This window comes from Theropithecus gelada, chromosome 5, assembly GCF_003255815.1.
Source record: "Theropithecus gelada isolate Dixy chromosome 5, Tgel_1.0, whole genome shotgun sequence".
Classification (NCBI taxonomy): Eukaryota; Metazoa; Chordata; class Mammalia; order Primates; family Cercopithecidae; genus Theropithecus; species Theropithecus gelada.
In genome coordinates, this window is record NC_037672.1 from 24,257,382 (window position 1) to 24,278,602 (window position 21,221).

The 21,221-nt window shown below is 38.0% G+C and overlaps 1 protein-coding gene across 1 annotated transcript in view; it reads left to right on the plus strand.

Moving 5' to 3' along the window:
- Positions 1-20,345, plus strand: part of ANAPC4 (anaphase promoting complex subunit 4) — a 41,649-nt gene extending 21,304 nt beyond the window's left edge. Inside the window, exons 17-29 of the mRNA XM_025386602.1 lie at positions 4,727-4,782; positions 7,195-7,241; positions 8,723-8,779; positions 9,090-9,146; positions 11,529-11,622; positions 15,452-15,549; positions 16,129-16,190; positions 16,271-16,309; positions 16,399-16,500; positions 17,294-17,368; positions 18,263-18,436; positions 19,448-19,571; positions 19,992-20,345. Of these exons, the coding sequence (XP_025242387.1) occupies positions 4,727-4,782; positions 7,195-7,241; positions 8,723-8,779; positions 9,090-9,146; positions 11,529-11,622; positions 15,452-15,549; positions 16,129-16,190; positions 16,271-16,309; positions 16,399-16,500; positions 17,294-17,368; positions 18,263-18,436; positions 19,448-19,571; positions 19,992-20,219 (1,213 nt within the window). The 3' untranslated portion in view covers positions 20,220-20,345. The remainder of the gene's footprint in view (positions 1-4,726; positions 4,783-7,194; positions 7,242-8,722; positions 8,780-9,089; positions 9,147-11,528; positions 11,623-15,451; positions 15,550-16,128; positions 16,191-16,270; positions 16,310-16,398; positions 16,501-17,293; positions 17,369-18,262; positions 18,437-19,447; positions 19,572-19,991) is intronic.
- Positions 20,346-21,221: the final 876 nt, after the last annotated feature.

Genomic DNA, 21,221 nt, shown 5'->3' on the forward strand with positions numbered 1-21,221 from the left:
GTAGGGGATTCAATTTCATATAGGTGGTCAGGGAGGCCTCACTGAGAGGGAAGGAGACAGGAGGAGCAAGCACTGTTGATGTTTGTGGGTGGAAGGGGCAGCAAGTGTGAAGGCCCTGAGTTTGGAGCATGGCTGGCATGTTGCAGGGACAAGGGCACTGTAGCTGAAGTGGATTGAATGAGAGTAAGGTAGGGGGTAGATTGACCAGTGATAGAGGGTGGCCAGGTGGCATAGAGCCTGTGGGGCAGTTGTTAGGACTTTGGCCTTTACTCTGGATGTAAAGAGAAGCCCTTGGGGAGTTAGGAGTCGTGGAAAGGATATGATTTAGGCTTCAGAAAGATCCCTCTTGCTACTCAGAGTTGAGAAAAGCTCATAGATAGGCAAGGACAGAAGCCAAGAGAGAAATGGTGGTCAGAATCTGAAGTGATCAGGATTGGGATATATTTTGAGAGTATAATTAATAAGATTTTCTCAATGCTTCTTTGTAGAAGGTGATAATAAGGGAGTCATAGATAATGATGAGTGTAGGGCCTTGGTACTTGAAAGCGTAGAATTGACATTTACTGAAAGAGGGAACAAATGTGAGGGCAGGTTTAGGGAGGGGGAGTGTGGAATAAGATCAAGAGTTTGGTTTGGACATACTGGATTCTTCTTTAGACTTAGCATTTTGAAGTAATTTTACATAAAAATTACAAGAATAATAAAGACAACTCTGATAGTACTCCTTTACTTAATTCATCATTTAAAAATATTATATTTATCATATACTTCATCTTTTCTGAAACATGTGAGAATATGTTGTTTCTATCAGGTGCCTTTTCCCTGGAATACTTTAGTGCATATTTTCTAAGGATAAAATTATTTTCTTACATAACCATAGTACAATTAACGAATTTAGGAATTGTAACGTTAATACAGTATATTAACCTACAGTTCAATTTCCCTTTAGCAATTATCCCAATACGTCCAGTATGATAAGATGCAGTTCAGGATCACGTATTTGTTTTAGTTGCTGTATCTTTTTAATTTTCAGCAGTTTCTCAAACTTTCTTGGTCTTTTATAAAAGTTGACATTTCTTTAAGAAGCACGTCGTGTATGTATGTATATGTATGTCTGTATATCTTTATGTTTCTCATTTTAGCGTTATCTGATTTTTAAAAAATGATTATATTTAGGTTATGCATCCCTGGCCAGAAATACTACATAATTGGCGTGTCCTTCTCAAGTTACCATATCCAGCAGCACACACAGTGTCCGTCATCCACCCCTCTCAGTGATGTTAATTTTGGCCACCCTGTCAGTGTGTTAGGCGTGTGGAATTTGAAATGCCCATTAGATCTGCAGGTGGAGCCGTCCGGCACGGTGTTAGTTATGTGCGACTAGTGTTCAAGGGGGAGGGGTCCAGGCTAGAAATGTGCATTTGGAAGCCATCAGCACATTGGTGTTATTTAAAGCCATGGGACTGGATGAGGTAATGAGTGTGCGTAGAGAACAGGAGCGACCTGATTTCAGAATGGGGACAATGAAGAACTAGCAAAGGAGATGGGAGAGACAGAACAACCAGAGGAGTAGGCGTCCTGCAGGCTGAGCGAAGAAGGCATTGCAAGAAGGAATGAGGGATCGGTTGACAGATGCTAAGTCAAGCAAGGGAAACACCAAGAATAGAATAGAGTCTTAGAATATTATTAGGATAGTGACCTTGATAAGAACCACCTTGGGGAGTGATGGAAACTGGTACGATACAGAATAAGCAGATGCAGAGAAGACAGCAAGTATAGCCTCTTGAGGAGTTTTGCAGTAAAGGGAGTGGCCAGTAGATGGAAGCAGAATTGTTGGGTTTTTTTCTTCTTTTTATCTTGGGAAGAACTGGAGCATGTTTATGGATGGAATGATCTAGAAGGTAAAAAATTGAGATGAGAGAGGAGAGGCTCTAAAGAGTATGAGAGAGGTGGGACCTAGTGCAGAAGGGGAAGGGTTGGAAAAGCAGAGGCAGGAGCTCATCAGTGTGGGAGGAAAGGCTGAGAGAGGAGGGTCACAGAGGCCAGTGTATGAGCAGGTGGGAGCTGGGGGACGTTCCCTTCAAGGTGCTTTTATTATCTTAACAGGACATCTGTCATCAGCTAAGAGTAAGGATGGGGAGGCAGTGTTGGAGGTTTAAGAATACAAGGAGAGCTGTGAAGCAGCTGTCTAGTCCAGCAGGAGATCAAGGGCACTAATGGAACAGGAGGGCTCTGGGAGTGGGAAAGTGAGGCCAGCCAGCTTGACTGCAGGTCTGCTGCAGGAGTGGGGCATAGAGCAGGGGAGCGGTTAGATTTACCAGGGTTCATGAGCAAAATGAAGCAAGAGGAGCAAGGGAATTGAAGCAAGTACCAGATTAAAATGATGGCCCTTGAATCTGAACTACTTTAGGAAGGAAGTGAGGACATGTAGAGGCCGAGAGACGGTGAAAGGCAGTAGAACCAGTAGATGATGTGTCCTAGTGGGAGGAAGGTGGGGCCCCTGGAGAGAGACTGGACAGATAGGAGGGGGTGTTTGGTCAGCGGGATGCTTGAAATTGAGACTTAGAAGGGTTGCAGTTGGTGATGATGGGGTCTGGGATGTGAACTTTGGAGTAAATGTCTAAGGTCGGGTTGGAGGACAGGATCATTAAACTGAACCATTCTCTTCAATTTCTTATTATAGCACTCCTTTTAATTTTTTTTTTTTTTTTTTTGAGGCGGAGTCTCGCTCTGTCGCCCAGGCTGGAGTGCTGTGGCGCGATCTCGGCTCACTGCAAGCTCCGCCTCCCGGGTTCACGCCATTCTGCTGCTTCAGCCTCCCGAGTAGCGAGTAGCTGGGGCTACAGGCCCCTGCCACCACGACTGGCTAATTTTTTGTATTTGTAGAGACATGGGGTTTCACCGTGTTAGCCAGGATGGTCTCGATCTCCTGACCTCGTGATCCGCCCACCTCGGCCTCCCAAAGTGCTGGGATTACAAGCGTGAGCCACCGCGCCCGGCCGCAAGGTTTCTTTAAATACCAGATGCTTGATTACTTACTCATGTTTATTCAGGAGGCAGTTTAAAGTTGCTTGGAATCTCTGTAGGTTGGGGCAGCAGGGAGCAGATGCCAGAGTATGTGGAGCTTTGCTTCAGGCTACTGGTGCCCACGTGGAAGTGCCTTAGCTCTTCCGGAGAGTAGCCCCCTAAGCATTCTTCGTGTGTTGGAGGAAAGAACATATTGACCACTCTGTGTTATATTTCCAGTTTGTCCCTGTGTCCAGCCCCACACATCACCCTGAGGTCTTCTGTTAGAGCTGACATTGCTAAGGTCTGAGCAACCCTGGGCTTCTCCAGGGCGGAGTCTCCTTCCCAGGTGCCCTCTCCATGCACTGCCTGGCAAGGGGCCTCCGCTCTTAATCTGCGTCAGTCACTTTTGCTGTTGAGCTGCATCAGTCCTCTGTCACTTTTGACGTTTCTGAAGTTTAATTTCTTTTTTATTGTTCTTTTTGTTTTTGTGAGTTTCTAACACATGTACCCCTCTCCTCCCATGGCCATTTTCATGGTATTTTAGAAGGTAGAGGCTGTAGATGTGTGTGCTCAGAAGACAAAAAAACACAAGGAGAAATGGCATTGCTTTTCCTGTATTTTGAAGTATTTTTTGGTTCACCATATTTGCAGAGAGCAAATATAAAATATTATGCTTTCTATGATCACTTCTCAATATGAATGAAAGGTAGTTTAACTTATTGTTCTTTCAGGTAAGTAGAATTATTACAGGTTCCAGATGGAGAAACTGAGGCATTGAGCATTTCGATGTTGGTCTCGTGGCCTGGGATAGGGTTGAACATATTGACTGCACAAAGGAACTTTTTTTCTTTCTTTTATCATTGCTGCAAGAGGGTTTTGATTATATTGCTTAGTAACATAAGAGTTGTTTCAGTCTTTTATTCCGGGCATTTTACTTTGTACCAAAAGGTTAATGATACTGACCTACCTCTCCAGTGGTATTATGAAACTTAATGCTTGGAAAGGGCTTTGAGATTTGGGAATGAAAAGCGCAGGTTTTTGTCTAGAGTAATTATCTTATATATGTGAGCTTAAAGAGATAGTTTAAAAAGCGATAACCCATCTCTCTATTCAGAAACAGTTTTATCAAAATGAAGATGACTTCCATTTATATAACACTTAATTTTGGGGGGACATTTGTGTAAAGCCAAGGGAAATTCAACTTCTGAGATCTCAATTGTTAGAATAAAAAATCAGCTTCCAAAAACAATGGTCCATTGATACCAGAGGTAATGACATAGCACAAATTTGTAATAATGGTTTTCTGTTGAAGTTGATGTTTTTTCTTCTTATTGACCAATGAGTATTTTCTTTTAAAATGAGAATAATGCTGAAAACTGTTTTTTTTCTGAGTTATTTTATTTGCAAAGTTAGAAAAGGAGTTCATGCTTTACTGAATAATAAGAAAGACTATTACACAGTTTGTGGCAAGGCTCTTGTAACCAGTTAGAATCTAAGTTATTTGCTTCATTTTTAGAATCAGTATTTTCTTTTTTGAAATTTTATTTTTAGGTATGTGTTCAATTTGTAACATCTGCTGTTCTAAAGACTTAAATGTCACCCAGATAGAATAAAATAGAACAGTAAGGATTATGATATTTCTTGATAGTTAAGCAGTGATATATGAACCCCCCACATAATAATCTTATTTCTGATTTTTTTGTTTTTATCTCTTTAGAGTTATAGACAGTAGTATGAAAAACTTCAAAGCATTTTTTCGGTGGCTGTATGTGGGTAAGTTACATACAGTAAACTTGTATGCATTGAGTAAATGCATTTTTATTTTAACACTTTAAAAAAACTATAGGAGTATTATCTTAGATGGTTTCAATAAATCTAGTACAATTTCAAATACATTGAGATAATTGTATAATGATCCCTGTTGTACCTTTCACCTAGCTTCAGCAGTTATCAACACATGGCCAGTTTTACTTTATTCATACACCCACCTCCCCACAGAAATATTTATTTATTTTTATTAGTATATAATAAATATACATATTTTTGGAGTACTCGTGATAATTTAATACATTCATATAATTTGTAAAGATCAAATCAGTATAATTGGAATATGTGTCACCGTAAACATTTTTCTCTGTGCTGGAAACATTCCTCATAGAACTATTAAAGCTAACTTGTAGCCCGTGTTATCCCTGTTTGCTCACTGATAGTTCACATTTTTTAACTTTGTAATGTCTCCATAGGTTAAAATAACATTTAAAAAATTTTTTGTAAGTATCAGGCACTGTTAGGTGCTAGATTTTAAAAGTAAAAAAGAAAAAAAAAATAAGAGTCTCTGTCCTTGGGTAGCTTATCTTCTGTTTGATTATTTGGTCTTCTGTCTTTAGATCTCTACTGTCCACTATGGTAGCCACTAGCCACATGTGGCTATTTAAGTAGATTGAAATCCTGTACAACTGTATATTTGGTTCCTTAGCCATACTGTCCACATTTGAGGTTCTCAGCAGCCACAAATGGTTAGTGGCTGCATAGAAGTAGAACATTTCTGTTGCCACTTCTATTGTGTATTGATGCTCCAGCTAAATAGAATGCAGACCACTTATAGCCTGTCTTTGTATCTTCACAATGTCTTCACATTTGGGCAGGTATTTAATAAGTATTTGTTGACTTGATATTAAATGTTTTGTATTCCCTCTGCAGTATATGCATATTTTATTTAGGTCCATTTATATTGCTATTTCTGTGAACTCTCAATATCCTTAAAATAATCCAGCATATATTTCCCTCCAACATATGCAAAATTTAGTTTTAATGTAGTTTATGTCACACTTGTTGAAACTCTAAAGAGTAAAATAGAATGTAAATTACCTGTAATGTGCTGATATCCTTTAAACAAATGTCCAGATCTTCAGTTCTAATATTGTAAAAACAGACTTTATATTTTTTAACCTAACATAATTGCTTTTGTTTAAAAACTGAATGTGATCTGCATATGTTGATACTTTTTGATATTTCTGCAAACTGTACCAATACTAACCAGAATGAGGAACCAGAGTGCTTATCAGGCGGGCCTGTTTAAGATCCATGTTGTTAATTAGAATAAATTACAATATTAAAAGTGAATGAGAACTTAGAAGAGTCTTTTTTTTGCAGAGGTAGTTTGGTTTTACTTATAATTACTGGAGGTAATTTAGGCAGTGTCTGTCCTTACTACACATTCTAACTGTAGTAAGAATCAGGATTAGAAGAGAGATGACTTACTGCTCAGTCCTTCTCATTAGAGCAGGACATTGTAGAAAGCACACTGGATTGGAGAAGTGGAGATCTACTTGTAATCCTGGCTCTGTCCCCAGTAGCTGTATAACTTTGGTTTTCTTTTTGTAAAATGTGATCTCCATGAAGGCAGGGACATCTTTTATACTGATATATCGCTAGCACCTAGGGTATGCTCCATAAGTAGTGTTTTTGGATGGAAAGAATGAGTGGAACTAGATTTTAGCTCCCCTTTCAGATAACTTAGACATTTAAATTAATTAAAAACAGTTATGTATTTGCAAAAGTACTTCTGACTTGCTTATTACTGACCAAATGCAATGAAGAACCATGTTCAAATACCATGCAGAAGTACATGAAACATACTTTGTCTTGACTTAGGTGGAACATAATACAAAACACATAGTACTGATGAGGACAATCCTATGAAAGGACAAAGAGAGTCAACTACAGATACTAGATCAAAGAAAAGTACATAAATATACTGTAAGTGCGTAGCAGAAAAGACCAAGGGAAATAAACAGATTTCTTTGGTATCGTAAGACTTTGGAGGAAAGGATGGCTTGCAGATTTTAAGAGCAGAAACATCGCCAGGTTAAAAGGAGGGATCCTTACACACGTAGTCTTAGCACAGACAGCAGTTAGATTTGTCTGGAGTGGCAACAGGTTGAATTGAAGAAGAAAAAGAATAGTTTAGAATGATTAGAACAACAATTTTGAACCTGAAAATATGAAGCAGATTAAAGTTCTGGCACCCGTTAGTTTTTGGAAGAAAAATGTTTTTGTTGGTGAAAAGCTGTGTAAAACTGAAGATTTAGTTCAGTCAAACACCTTGTCTTTGAAATGTATTTAAAATTAAAATTATGTTTGTAGTTTGCTTTTAAAGATAGTTTTTTAACTTTGTATTTCCAGCAATGTTGAGAATGACAGAAGACCATGTGCTTCCCGAGCTGAATAAGGTAGTATGTACTAGTGCATTTTCACAGTGTTCACATTGTCCTATTTGAACTCAGCTGTGCTGGTCATCTTGGTACTCTTCCTCAGGTATTAGTTAACAGGAAGTCAGGATGTAGACATTAGATCCCTTAAGCACCACCTTTTTAAAAAAGAAATTTGTATGGTTTTTTTTTTTTTTTTTTGAGACGGAGTCTCGCTCTGTCGCCCAGGCCCCAGTGCAGTGGCCGGATCTCAGCTCACTGCAAGCTCCGCCTCCCGGGTTTACGCCGTTCTCCTGCCTCAGCCTCCCGAGTAGCTGGGACTACAGGTGCCCGCTATCTCGCCCGGCTAGTTTTTTGTATTTATTTAGTAGAGACGGGGTTTCACCGTGTTAGCCAGGATGGTCTCGATCTCCTGACCTCGTGATCCGCCTGTCTGGGCCTCCCAAAGCATGTTTTGTGTATTGTTTCATCTCATAGAATACCTTTATTACGACTATCTAAATTTATAGTTTTCGTGTTTGGATAAGGTTTTATAATCCATGTAAGACAGCATTCTTGTATTCCTTACTTTGACTTCCTTAAATTTTAAATGCTTCTTATTTTCCTTGGAAATCAGGTGCTTAGATATTAGTCCCTGTGTTGAAGTCTGGTAAGCAACAGTTTCTTTCTAAAGAAAGAAAGGAAGGGTTCCTGTAAGGACTGTGACAAGCGGCGATGGAATCTCCTTCCAGGGAAGCCTTACAGAATAGGACAGAATTTCCACTTGATTCCTGCAGCTCACTCTTCTTCACTCCTGCTGAAACTGTTTAGATAGGTTAGGTAGTTTTGAGCCTGAAAAAATGGACAGCATTAAAATTAGGCTTGTGAACTAGATGAGAAAGGGATTCTCCACTGTCTACAACTCATTTGCTAAGTAGATCTTTTGCACTGTGGGGGACTGGCCTTGCAAACCAGGAAAGTTTCACAATAGTTGTTTTTCTGACATCACTGTTAGCTTTATTTTGGGAGGTAAAATATGTCCGTTGTTGGAAGGAATCCTTAGGTATAATTTTCTGATGGCTGAAGAACTAAATTGGGATAAATGCAGGTCATCACAAGAAGCAGGGGCCTGCACTGAAGCAGACAGCACTGTTTGCCTGCAGCCCTTAACTAAGGGTGACACATCTTATCTGGGGTCCAGTGCCCATTCCCAAAGGAGGAACCTCAGCACATGTGGTCTTAGCACAAAGCCTGAAATAATAAATAACCTTAGGCCATAAAGAGTTTTGTAGCTATTGGATTAACTGATTGGAAGATGAGTTCACATGTTTAATTACATTCTTGGAACCCCAGGCGTTCATATTTTCACAGTCGCATAATCTATATTTCTTTGAAAGAACTTTGCCGGTTTTCCCGTGGCCTTTAGTAGATGGTGAAAATGTCACATTTATTATTATGTACCATTTCTTTTATTGAGCAGCTTTTATCTTGATTTGTTTTCTTTTTGTTCCTTTTGTTGATAGATGACTCAGAAAGATATCACATTTGTTGCTGAATTTCTTACTGAACATTTCAATGAGGTAAGAAGTTGATACTCCTGTAATGCAGTTTAAAAAAAAATTGTAGTAAACCTGGGTAATGACAAGACATAATTAAATTTAACCCAATGTTATTGAAGTCCATAGCCATTACTTTTTTTAAACTGTTGAACTAATTATGTTTCTAAACATAGTCAGTAAACCAGACTTTTGTTTGTGTGTCTTATAATCTACAAAAGAAAATAATAACTGCCACTCACAGCTCTCTTGAAAAGGAAAGTTTGGGGTTTAAATTTAAGATACTTTTCTTCGTGAGTTGACTTAAGAATTAAACTATGTTTATTTTTTCCAGGCTCCAGACCTTTATAATCGAAAAGGAAAATACTTCAATGTTGAAAGAGTTGGTCAGGTATGGGCTTTGAACTCATTTTAAAACCTTAGCAGTGTTCGTCTTTGTTATCCAAAGTTTCTGGAAAGTAACACGATACCAAGTAATACAGGAGCTCTGCCCTTTTAGTAAAGTTACCAAAGAGCAGCAGTTTTTAAACATTTTGATCGGAGAACCCTTTTACATTCTTAAAAATTATTGAGGACTAAAAATACAAAAACTAACTGGGTGTGGTGGTGGACACCTGTAATCCCAGCTACTTGGGAGGCTGAGGCAGGAGAATCACTTGAACCCAGGAGGCAGAGGTTTCAGTGAGCCAAGATCAAGCCACTGCACTTCACCCTGGGCGACAGAACAAGACTGCGTCTCAAAAAAAAAAAATTATTGAGGACTAAAAAGAGCTTTTGTTTATGCAAGTTATCTATTGCTGATAGCATTATTAGGTATTAAAAATTAAACATAATAAAAAATTATTCCTTAATTCACTCAAAAATACAATATAACAGCCGGGCATTGAAGCTCACACTTGTAATCCCAGCTACTTGCCAGCTACTCGAGAGGCTGAGGCATGAGAATCGCTTGAACCCAGGAGGCGGAGGTTGCAGTGAGCCAAGATTGCTTCACTGCACTCCAGCCTGGGCAACAGAGTGAGACTCAGTCTGAAAAGAAAAAGAAGAAAAAAAAAGAATATACCCACTTACTGTTACATGTTAATATAAATACTTTTAGTGAAAAAGGATATTTTACAAAATAAAAATAATTTAGTGAAGAGTGGTAATGTTTCATATTCTTGCAAACCTCTCTGATGTCCAGCCTAATAGAAAACAGGTGGATTCTCATATCTGCTGCTACATTCAGTTTGTTTTGATATGTTTTTTCTATAGTATCAGTGTATATGAAAAAAGTCTGGCCTCACATAGGTGTGTATATGAAAAGGGAGAAGTATTCTATTAGCTTTTTCAGATAATTGCGACTTTGCTTTATTACATCAAATCTGGACAAGTGATAATATCTTAAAGGTTCGTTTCAGCGTGGAATCTAAGATTGCATCAGTGAACATTTTTTACATTAAAATTCATTCATCTCCCTCACACTTTGAACGGATCTTTGCCCATGCATAATTTTGTAACATCATGCTTTGGTCATTTTGGAAATGTTGGTTCCCTGAGTCATGCAGCTGTTCTAAATGCTACCACCTTAAATAGCACCACCAATTTAATCAGAAAAGTCTTCGTGTTGTGAAGCACATGGGCAGATGCAGGTTTTCCAAAAAAAAAAAAAATTTTTTTTTTTTTTTTTTTTTTTTTTGAGACAGGGTGTTCCTCTGAGTACAGTGGTGCAATCATGGCTCACTGCAGCTTCCACCTCTCCCACTCGCCTCTTGTAGCTGGGCCTACAATGTAGCACATACCGCCATGCCTGGCTAATTTTTGTCTTCATTTCGTAGAGACCCGACATGTTGCCCAGGCTGGTCTTGAGCTCCTGGGCTCAAGTGATACGCCTGCCATGGCCTCCTAAATTGCAGAGATTACAGGCCTGACACCATGCCCAGCCTATTTTTGCTTTTAACATAAGTGCTTTTCCTCAAGATAACCACCATGTTTTTGTGTAGCAAAAGTGCCTATGTATAACTCTCAGTTCTGTCACACAGAATATTAAAGATTTGTACTCAAAAGTTGAAAATAAAGTTAATAATTTAATGACTTCGTTAAAGATAAATGAAAGTATGAGTATGTGACAGAAAAAGAATACAGTGACTGCTGGTATGATTTGGAACCACTACCGTGATTCTTGACTGAGACACAGTTTTCCCACCATCAGTGCAGATGTTAGCCCAGTGTAAAGGGCAGGTGACATCTACATTTTTATAAAACTAGTATTGACTTTGTGGATCCCCAAAAGCATCTTGGGGATTCCCAGGGGCCTGTGGACCTCATTTGGAGAACAACTGCCATAGAGTATATTGACAGTATATTGACAGTTGGTAACTTATGAAACTAATTTATAACTTGCATATATAAAATTAAAATATGTTCATGAAAAAGAAACACAATTTAAGTTCGATTTGTGGTCTCTCTACATCTACAACATAGTAATCTTAATATATTGCAGTTTGTTTAGTTGCTTGACTAATTAATTCTGCCACATACACATAGCAGATTTTGGCTAGCTCACTTAGAATAATAGTAATGCACTTTCAGAGGACTTGGCAGTAAAACAAAGTAGCTTGTTAAATTAAAAAGTGTTAAATATGAACAGATTTTAGACTGTAATTCTTCAATTTACTAAACTTAACTTTTTTTTTGTCTTTTACTTTTTTTCTTTTTCCATTTTCCCTTCCAGGTATGGAAGGGAAATAAGTTTATTAGAAATAAACTTAAATTTCTAATTCTGTATTTCTAGTACTTGAAAGATGAAGATGATGATCTTGTGTCACCCCCTAACACAGAAGGAAACCAGTGGTATGACTTTCTTCAAAATAGCAGCTACCTTAAAGGTATTTCATGAACCAACCAAAAATAAACATGATTTGGGCCATGTTTATTTTTATTTAAGACTAGGTCTTGAATAAACAGTTTTGCTGAAAACTTGCTGAACACTTATCTAAGTTTATTAGACTTATTTTTATTTAATTATAGGAACAGCAAAATAACCAATCGTGTATGACATCATCATGATAGATAGACACTCTGCAGTTAGCTATGCTATAGCAAGATTGCTTATTCCTAAGTATTCTTATTTCAGTGTTTTGCACCCTGTAAAAATATAGGATTTTGAGGAGAAACTATAGAGCCAAATAGTGAGAAAAGTCTTTTTTGCCAATTCCAATTTATTATCTTCTAAAAGCACAGTGATGCTCAACTGTATTCTCGGGTTGTAGTTTCGTGTGTGTGTGTGTGTACTGTTATGCCTTTCATTTTCTAGGATATCAGAATGTTAATACAGTAAAGCTGTCCAGCATTATGAGGGATGCAGCACATAATTGCAACCATTAAATATACCAGCACATCTTACTATTTTAGATGAAAATATTTTAAAGCTTGTATTTCTTTGCTGTCTGAAAGAATAATCTGACCAGATTTAGCAATTTCTTAGATCTTTAAGGTAGTAACTAACATTTATGGGTTGCTTAGTCTGCCGTATATACACACAATACCTGCTTCAGTCTTCACAAGATTCTGTGGGTAGATACTTGGTATCCCCATTGACTAATGAGGAAACAGAAGGTTAGAGAAGCCTGGGATCACACAAGCTGGTTAGTGATGGAGCTAGGATTCTGTTAATGTGAAAGCCTGAGGTTTTAACTAGACTAGCAGTACAGGTTGAGCATCTTAATCCAAATATCCAAAATCTGAAATGCTCCAAAATCGAAAACTTTTTGAGCACCGACATGACACCACAAGTGGAAAATTCCCTACCTGACCTCATATGATGGGTCCCAGTCAAAATGCAGTCAAGACTTTGTTTCAAGCACAGAATTATTAAATATATTGTATAAGATGTACATGAAGCATAAGTGAATTTCGTGTTTAGACTTGAGTTCCATCCCCAAGATACCTCATTATGTATATGCAAATATTCCAAATTCCAAAAAAATCCAGAACACTTCCGGACCTAAGCATTTTGGATAAGTGAAACTCAACCTATAGTAATTTCTGCCACTTCTATTTGGTTGCTGCTTCTGTGAATGAATGCATGAATGAGGGAGAGAATTCTTTGATGCCCAGAACTTTACATATGGTCCAAATTCTTTTTCAAAGCAGAACCTATTTTGTATTGCCGGAGAGTCTTGAGGTCAGTAGGGAGATGCATTGGTGCAAGCTGGCTATTGAATGGAGGGAGGATATGGGTACAGGAGATGCTACTCATTTACTGTATTTAATCAGGATGCCCAGGGAGTAAGGCAGGATGTCTGTGGAGGGCCAGTGGCGGTGTGTCAAGAGTAGTGGCACCTGGACCCTATTGCTCTTTTGGCTATTATTGATCTAGGGAACTTTGCCAGGCTGAAAATAGGTCCTACTCTCTTTTTTTCCCCCCACATCTTATGTGTCTGAATAAGAAAGGCCTGATCTTAGCTACAGACCTGATGGAAGTCACTATTGAGTTCCATACTGAATTCCAGTGAGGAAATATCAGTGCAACTGTTTTCTTACACTGCAGAAATCAAGTGCTAAATACTTGATCTGTGTAGTTTCTTTAGGGTACATGGGTCAGTATTGTGTAATGGGTAAAAGCTGGTGCTCTGGAAGCTGGATTGTCTGGGTTGGAATCTGCTCTCCTGCTTCGTAGTAACGCGACTGAGAGCAAGTTGCCTAACCTCTCTGTGCCATAGTTTCTCATCTGTAAAAAGAAGGTGGTAATAATGCCTCCCTCAAGAAACTGGTGTGGAGATTAAATCAATTAATCTGCGTAAGCACTTAGACTAATGCCTGGCACTTAGCACAGAAGCAGTCTGTAGGTTTGCGTCTGAGCGGTTTTTACTCAGTGTTTCTGACAACAAAATGAGGGACATTTTTTTCCTCCTGACACCAACCAGTTTTGACACCAACGGGGTGTCCCGCAATTCAATCCCGACACTAATTACAGACAGCGCAGACCTCATAGGATAAGGGCGCAGTCCCAGAAGACTGCCCTCGAGTCAGATGTCAGGTTTCTAGATCACCCACATCTCTTGGGTAGCCATGCTTGTTGTCAGACTTGGCTATAAGGTCAAGAGTTCCCAGAACTTTCCTCCCTTTCAGGTTGGATAGTTTTGCTAGAATGACTCACAAAACTCAGGGAAACATTTAATTTTTGTTTACCAGTGTATTGTAAAGAATATGACTCAGGAGTAGCCACATAGAAGTGCTATATCAGGCAGGGTATAGAGGGAAAGGAGCAGAGCTTCCATGCTCTCCCAGCACCTGGACATATTCACCACCGAGAAAGTTCTCTGAACCTCATTGTCCCGGTGTATTTATGGAGGTTTCGTTATGTAAACACGATTGATGAAGTCGTTGACCATTGGTGATTGAACTCAACCTCCAAGCCCCTCTCTCCTCCCTGGAGGCTGGCAGGTGGAGCTGAAAGTTCCAAACTTCTAATCAAGGCTTGGTTTTTTTGGTGGCCAGCCCCTATCCTAAAGCTGTCTAGGTGCCAGCCAAGAGTTGCCTCACTAAAACAAAACATGGTAGTCCTAGCACTTTGGGAGGGTGAGGTGGACAGATCACTTGAGATCAGGAGTTCCAGACCTGAGCAACATGGTGAAACCCTGTCTCTACTAAAAATTAGCTGGGTGTGGTGGTATGCACTTGTAGTCCCTTTACTCAGGAGACTGAGGCAGGAGAATCGCTTGAATCCAGGAGGCAGAGGTTGCAGTGAGCTGAGATTGCACCATTGCACTCCAGCCTGGGCAACAGAATGAGACTCTGTCTTTTAAAAAAAAAAAAATGTTCCTGTCACCTTTATCACTCAGGAAATTCCAAGGGTTTTGGAAGCTCTGTTCTAGGAACTGGAAACAAAGATCAGTGTCTTTCTGTGATACCATAGCATCTGTCACTTTGAGAACTTAAAATGTTAATGTGATTATAATTCATTTTATCCAGCATGACTTTATCTAAGGGAGGGCCTACAAAGCACAGTGGAAGAGGGTGGGCATTAGAGTCAGACTTGGGTTTGATTGATAGATCTAGATACTTAGTTATTTTCACACTGGGCAATTGCCTAAACCTGTTGAGCTTCATTTTTTTTTTTTTTTCATCTGTAAATTGGAGAATATGGTGTTTACTTCATATGGCTATTGTAAGCAATAAAAGAAAACAAAACTTATTTTAGAAACCTAGCACAGCAGGTGTTAGTGCTAAATTATATATTATTTTCTCCTGATAAAGTAATCTTTTAAAAAGTAAAGAGCTTATTTATATAGAGCTAGTTTCCAGTCTCTTGTTTTTGAGGCTCTTAGAAAACAGTGCTGAGCAGTACTGGACTGCTGTTGTCGTTTCACTGTGGCAAAGAATAGAAGAATGAGCTGTATTTCATCATATATTTGACGGTTCCCAAATCATCCCTTTCTTCTTAGAGCCAGCAGAGACCTACAGTTGGATTTTGGTGAGTCTAAGCTTGTAGTGAGAGAGATTGTTTTTAGTGAGCTGTCAGTGGGGGTTGATGAAAGGCAGAAAGCCATGGTCGTTTTTAATGAGGTCGTGTGAAAATCCAATGAAGTGGTCAGTGGAAATTCTACCTTGAGATAAACTGTGCAGACTGGCTCTAATGTTAGATTATTTTCTTCTAATTATAAGTTTGCTATAGCTTCTTTTATTTTTGTTTCTGTTTTTGTTTGAAACCAGAAAGTCCTTTGCTGTTTCCTTATTATCCTCGAAAATCATTGCATTTTGTGAAAAGGCGGATGGAGAATATTATTGATCAGTGTTTGCAAAAGCCAGCAGTAAGTTTAAAAGAAATGCATGTCTTTATGTAGGAGCAATAGTGTCTACAGTATGTGGCTCACTTAATGTAAACCATCTTAATTTTTAGAATGAACTATGAAAATGTTGATATTCAACTCTTTTTGGTTAAGAAAAATAACAATTTCATATGGTTCAACCTAATACTCCAACTTAAGTTTCTTACACACACGTGTGTGTGTGTGTGTATCAAGATTACTAAAGGTGTTGACATCTTGAGTATTTTATTTATTCCCAGAAGAAATTCATTGTAAACAGTCTTGGTTACAGAGCTGATGTGTCTCTCTTTACTACTGAAGGATATGAATGAATGGTTGTTATGAGACCAGAGGGAGGTGGTCTTAAACCTGCCATGTGCTTAGCACCAAGGTCGTTTTAGCTCAGAATTTTCTCTCTTTTTCCTTACTGTTACAATTGTCATTAAAGTTTTTTATGTACAAGGTTTGGTGATATAGGCAATTTTTTACTACCTTTGAACAGTGATGGTCAGTCACTTTCTGTAGAGTTATCTGTGTGCATATTAATGCTCTAATTATATTTTAAAATCTTATTTTATATAGGATGTAATTGGAAAATCGATGAATCAAGCAATCTGTATTCCATTGTATAGAGATACCAGAAGGTAATTCTGTTTACCTATTGGGTGGTGTAATTCAGCAGCCAATTTAGATTTTTCTCATTTCTTTTTCCTTTTTATTTTAGTGAGGATTCTACACGTAGATTGTTCAAATTTCCTTTTCTGTAAGTATGTTTCTTCTCTATCTTGAGTGAACAGTACAATTTCGTTTTATCCATCAATAGTTAAAAAAATTACAATTTTTTTTTCTTAGGTGGAATAATAAAACTTCAAATCTACATTATCTTCTTTTTACTATTCTAGAAGATTCACTTTATAAAATGTGCATCTTAAGGAGACATACTGATATTTCCCAGTAAGTATTAATCTGAAGTTTGACTCAGAGAGAGTAGTTTATTATTTTTAAGAATAAAGCATACAGCCTTCCAGCATTTCAGATTTTAAACTACCTTGTGACTTTTAGATTTGTCATGTAATTGTTAGTTTTCATGTCATTAAGAGTAACACTGAATTAGGAAGTTATATGATCTTGTTCCAGATTATTTTATTTTTATTGGCATATAGTCATCGTATGTAGGACTTTTTTTTTAGAGTTAGGAAAAATATGACAGCTCAGAATATTATATCTCATTTTTTAGAAGTTAAAAGCTTACAGAATGTTAAAAGTTAAAGAAGTTTTAACTTTTTAGTAGTTAAAAACTTCTAAAAGTGGCTGCCTTATAGAAATGATTTTTGCCTAGGGTTTAGTATGCTTTTCATTAAACAAGAGGCCTTGCCTAACAGAGACTTACTCAGAAATTCAAAGTAGAAGTTCTGAAAAATAAATCATATTTAGAATGCCATTGGTATCTTAAAAATGATTTTAAATCTGAATTTGAAGAAAATGTTGAGACCAAGATGTAACCAAAAAGAAAGAATTTGGTTATTTCTATTCCAAATGCCAAATGTCTTTGGCTAAATCTGTTTACTTTGGTGACTGTATGATTTTAAACCAAGTTGGTTTATCTATCTAGGCGTTTAAACCAGTTCTCAGTGTTCTAGAGAAGTAAATGTACTGACCCTGACAATCATGTTCTTTTAAGTGTTTGGATTATTGACTATCCAGGTTGTTCCACTGAGTCTTTTTTTTCCCCTCTTCTTTCTTGGAGATCTGTGAGTAATGGACTAATTGCTATTAAATTTGGGAGCTTTACATATGCCACAACGGAAAAAGTCAGAAGAAGGTAAGTCTTGAATCTTGTTTGGGTGATGTGTGTATATGTTTAGGAATCGGGCCAGACTCAGTTACGGTGATAATATAGGTACAAGGGCTTTGTCACTTCCCACATCGAGGGCAGGATTCTTTGTGTATTTATACATAGAGAATGATTTGACTTGTGATTGAATAGAACCTTACTGCCCTGCAGTTTATGTCATATGGTTTCGTGTAATTACTCCCGAGCTCCCTGTTGGCAAAGAAAGTAATGTTGTTCCCGTGGGCAGATGGCCTGCGGGACTGAAGTTCTTGTTATGACCAAAAAAATTATGAGGTGATGCCATTCTCAGTGATGGGAGATTTTCTTAGGATTCAAAAGGGTAACAGTACCTAAGCCATCCCTGAGGCTTCGCAAGGGAAAGAAGTGACTAATCATAGGCTGATCTTTTTCTCACTTGTTTCCTCACATAAAAGAAGTTTTTTTATGATAAAGTCTTTGGAGTTGCTGTGCCTGTTTTTCATGTGTAGTATCTTATTTTTATTTCTCAGTCTAGTCAACTCTGTTTGCTGAACGTGTATATAAGGTGTCATTCCTAGAATTTCCACAGGCTTAATTTCTATGTCATTATAGAATTTCTTAAGGCCTAACCATCGATGGCCAGGGGTTTTCTAGAACTGAAACAACTTCACAGATTTTGGGGGGTCATGATTACCCATTTTTAAGATTTGGTTATATATGTGAATAATCAGTACAAAAAATAACTGATTTTAATACAAACCAATGGTATATTTTAAATGTTACTGTACAGAATGTCACTTAATTTTAAAATTTTTTTCTGCTTGCTGCCAGTATGACATGCATACAGTATTTTCTCAGTAGTCATGATCATCTTTGATATAACAAAACTTATTTTAATTCTAGCATCTACAGTTGTTTAGATGCACAGTTTTATGATGATGAAACTGTAACAGTAGTTCTTAAAGACACTGTAGGACGTGAAGGAAGAGATAGACTCTTGGTCCAGCTGCCATTGTCTTTAGTATATAACAGTGAAGATTCTGCAGAATATCAGTTCACTGGGACTTATTCTACAAGGTAACTGGTAAAATTGTCTTTTTGATATTACAGTTAAATATTTTTTAATGCACGTTATAAATTCCAACCTTTCAGGCATGCTAGATAATGGTTATTTCATTACTAGGGGTAACCACAGAGGTAGCTGAGCAGAAGTGCTCCAATTTTTCATTCAAAATATGCTGGCCTTAATAGCTTTTTTTATCCCTTCGCTTTACTAGTAAATCAGGAAGTATTTGCTGGAATCAAGGTGGGGAATTATTTGGAGTGGAGAATGGGACTTCTTTTAGTTACGTTTTCAAGGATTGCATTAACCCTAGTTGGTTGGAATTAGTTATTTTTGATTTGCCTTCAGTATTTTCCTTCCAGAATTAAGACCTCAGTGCCCATGTGGGAAGTATACTGTCAATTCCAAGAGATGGCTTTAATTGAGACCTAAGTAAGCAGATCTCTAATTTAAAAATTTATCCATTTGCTTTCCTTGAAAGGGAGTCAGAAACCTTGCTAAAATGATATTCTGCCTATTTGGAATTGCAGTATTTTCTTTTTTTTTTTTTGAAACAGAGCTTGTGTCTGTCACCCAGGTTGGAGTGCAGTGATGCAATCATAGCTCATTGCAGCCTCAAACTCATGGGCTCAAGTGACCCTCCTGCCTCAGCCTCTCATAGCTGGGACTACAGGCATGTGCCACCTTGTCTGGCTAATTTTATTTTATTTTTTGCAGAGATGGAGTCTCACTCTGTTGGCCAGGCCGGCCTTGAACTCCTGGACTCAAGCAGTCCTCCCACCTTGGCCTCGCAAAGTGCTGAGATTCCAGGCATGAGCCACTGTGCCCAGCCAGAATATAGAATATGGAATTTTTATAGAATATTATATCACAGCTCTTTTTTTAATACAACAGGTGCTAAAATTATATTGGAAGTGGAAGTATGAGTAGAAGTCAAAGCCATAATTGACCCTAATACCACCTGTAGCAAACTAGGGAGGAGAAGATCCCCTTTTCATTCCTGGGTGGGTTTTTTCCCTCTTTAGGCTAGATGAACAATGTAGTGCTATTCCCACCCGTACCATGCATTTCGAGAAGCATTGGAGATTACTGGAAAGTATGAAAGCACAGTATGTTGCTGGGAATGGTTTTCGAAAAGTATCCTGTGTGGTAAGTGTTTACAGATCGTTCAGCAACTAAGAAATTACAAGAAGTAACATTGCTTCTTTGGAACCTTCATCAAATACATGACATGTAAGGTCCTTTTGTGCAAATATTTTTGCTGTGATTTATAGCTTGTATTGATTATGGTCATGTGGACTTAGCTATTTAGTTCTCTCGTTCTGATAAAGCTTACTAAGCAGTTAATAATAATTCTAGATTTTAATCTCATGAAATTGCCACTGTTGTTATGTGGAGACCTTTTCATACAAAATGAAGGCTGAGTTTATTGATTTTGTTGTAAATTGATGGGAATATGTTTCCTATAAAACTATTCTTTGATTCAGACTTCTGATTTCTAATTCCTTATATATGATATATTAGTTAAGCCATTAATTTAAAAGTGCTTTTATGGCCTTTCTTTTTTAGTTAAGCTCAAATCTTCGTCATGTGAGAGTATTTGAAATGGACATAGATGATGAATGGGAGCTCGATGAGTCTTCAGATGAAGAGGAGGAGGCCGGTAATAAGCCTGTAAAAATAAAGGAAGAAGTGTTGTCGGAGTCAGAGACAGAGAACCAACAAGCTGGTGCTGCTGCTTTCGCTCCGGAGATAGTCATTAAAGTGGAAAAACTTGACCCTGAGCTAGACTCTTAATCTAGCTTGCCATTATTGTGTGTGTAATTATGGCCAGAAGGACATAGGAGATGGACTAAGATGTCTTGGACCACCTTTAATTTTCTTTGTGTAACAAAGAAATAAACAGTAAATTTTATTTTTTCATATTCTGCTTCATCTTCTCTTAGTGATACAGTCACTCTGATAGACTTTATATTTTCTGAGATTTCTCTTTAATGCTATGTGCAGGACTAGTGTTTAAAGAAAACAGGGCCAGGCATGGTGGCTCACACCTGTAATCTCAGCACTTTGGGAGTCTGGGTGGGTGGCTCACTTGAAGTCAGGAGTTCAAGACCAGCCTGGCCGACATGGCAAAACCCTATCTCTACTAAAAATACAGAAATGAGCTGGGCGTGGTGCACACACCTGTAATTCCAGCCACTTGGTAGGCTGAGGCATGAGAATCGGTTGAACCCGGGAGCCAGAGGTTGCAGCGGGCTGAGATCATGCCATTGCACTCCATCCAGCCTGGGTGACAGAATGAGACTGTGTCTCAAAAAAGAAAGAAAGTGAACAAATTGAATGTGAAGAAAAAGTCTAATATTTTCTGTCAGAAGGGTAGGTATCAGGAATTGTTTCTGTATCAGGAAGAAATTACATTGAAATAGTCATTCGTCACTGGAAATTTTAATGCATTTAGTATTTTAAAACTATAGACAACATTCCTATTTTTCCAACTCCCCTTCTAGTTTATTTTGGATCTCCAGAATGATTTTAAAATTACGTTTTCAGAATAAATTATACTGATTTACTGTAATGCTAAACCAAAGGATGGATCCTGTCTTTTATAGTTTAAATAACAAACACTGCTTGACACCTACATGGTTATCTTTTCTCATTCTGTCCCTGCATTTGAGCTCTGAGTTATTTGAATCAGCAGTGCTTAGATGTGCCCTTTTACCTTTTCAGACTTGGTCAAGGACATACAGTAGCTGTCTGGTTGACTCCTTGAGAGAGTGAGAAATAATGGGGTAACTAAAT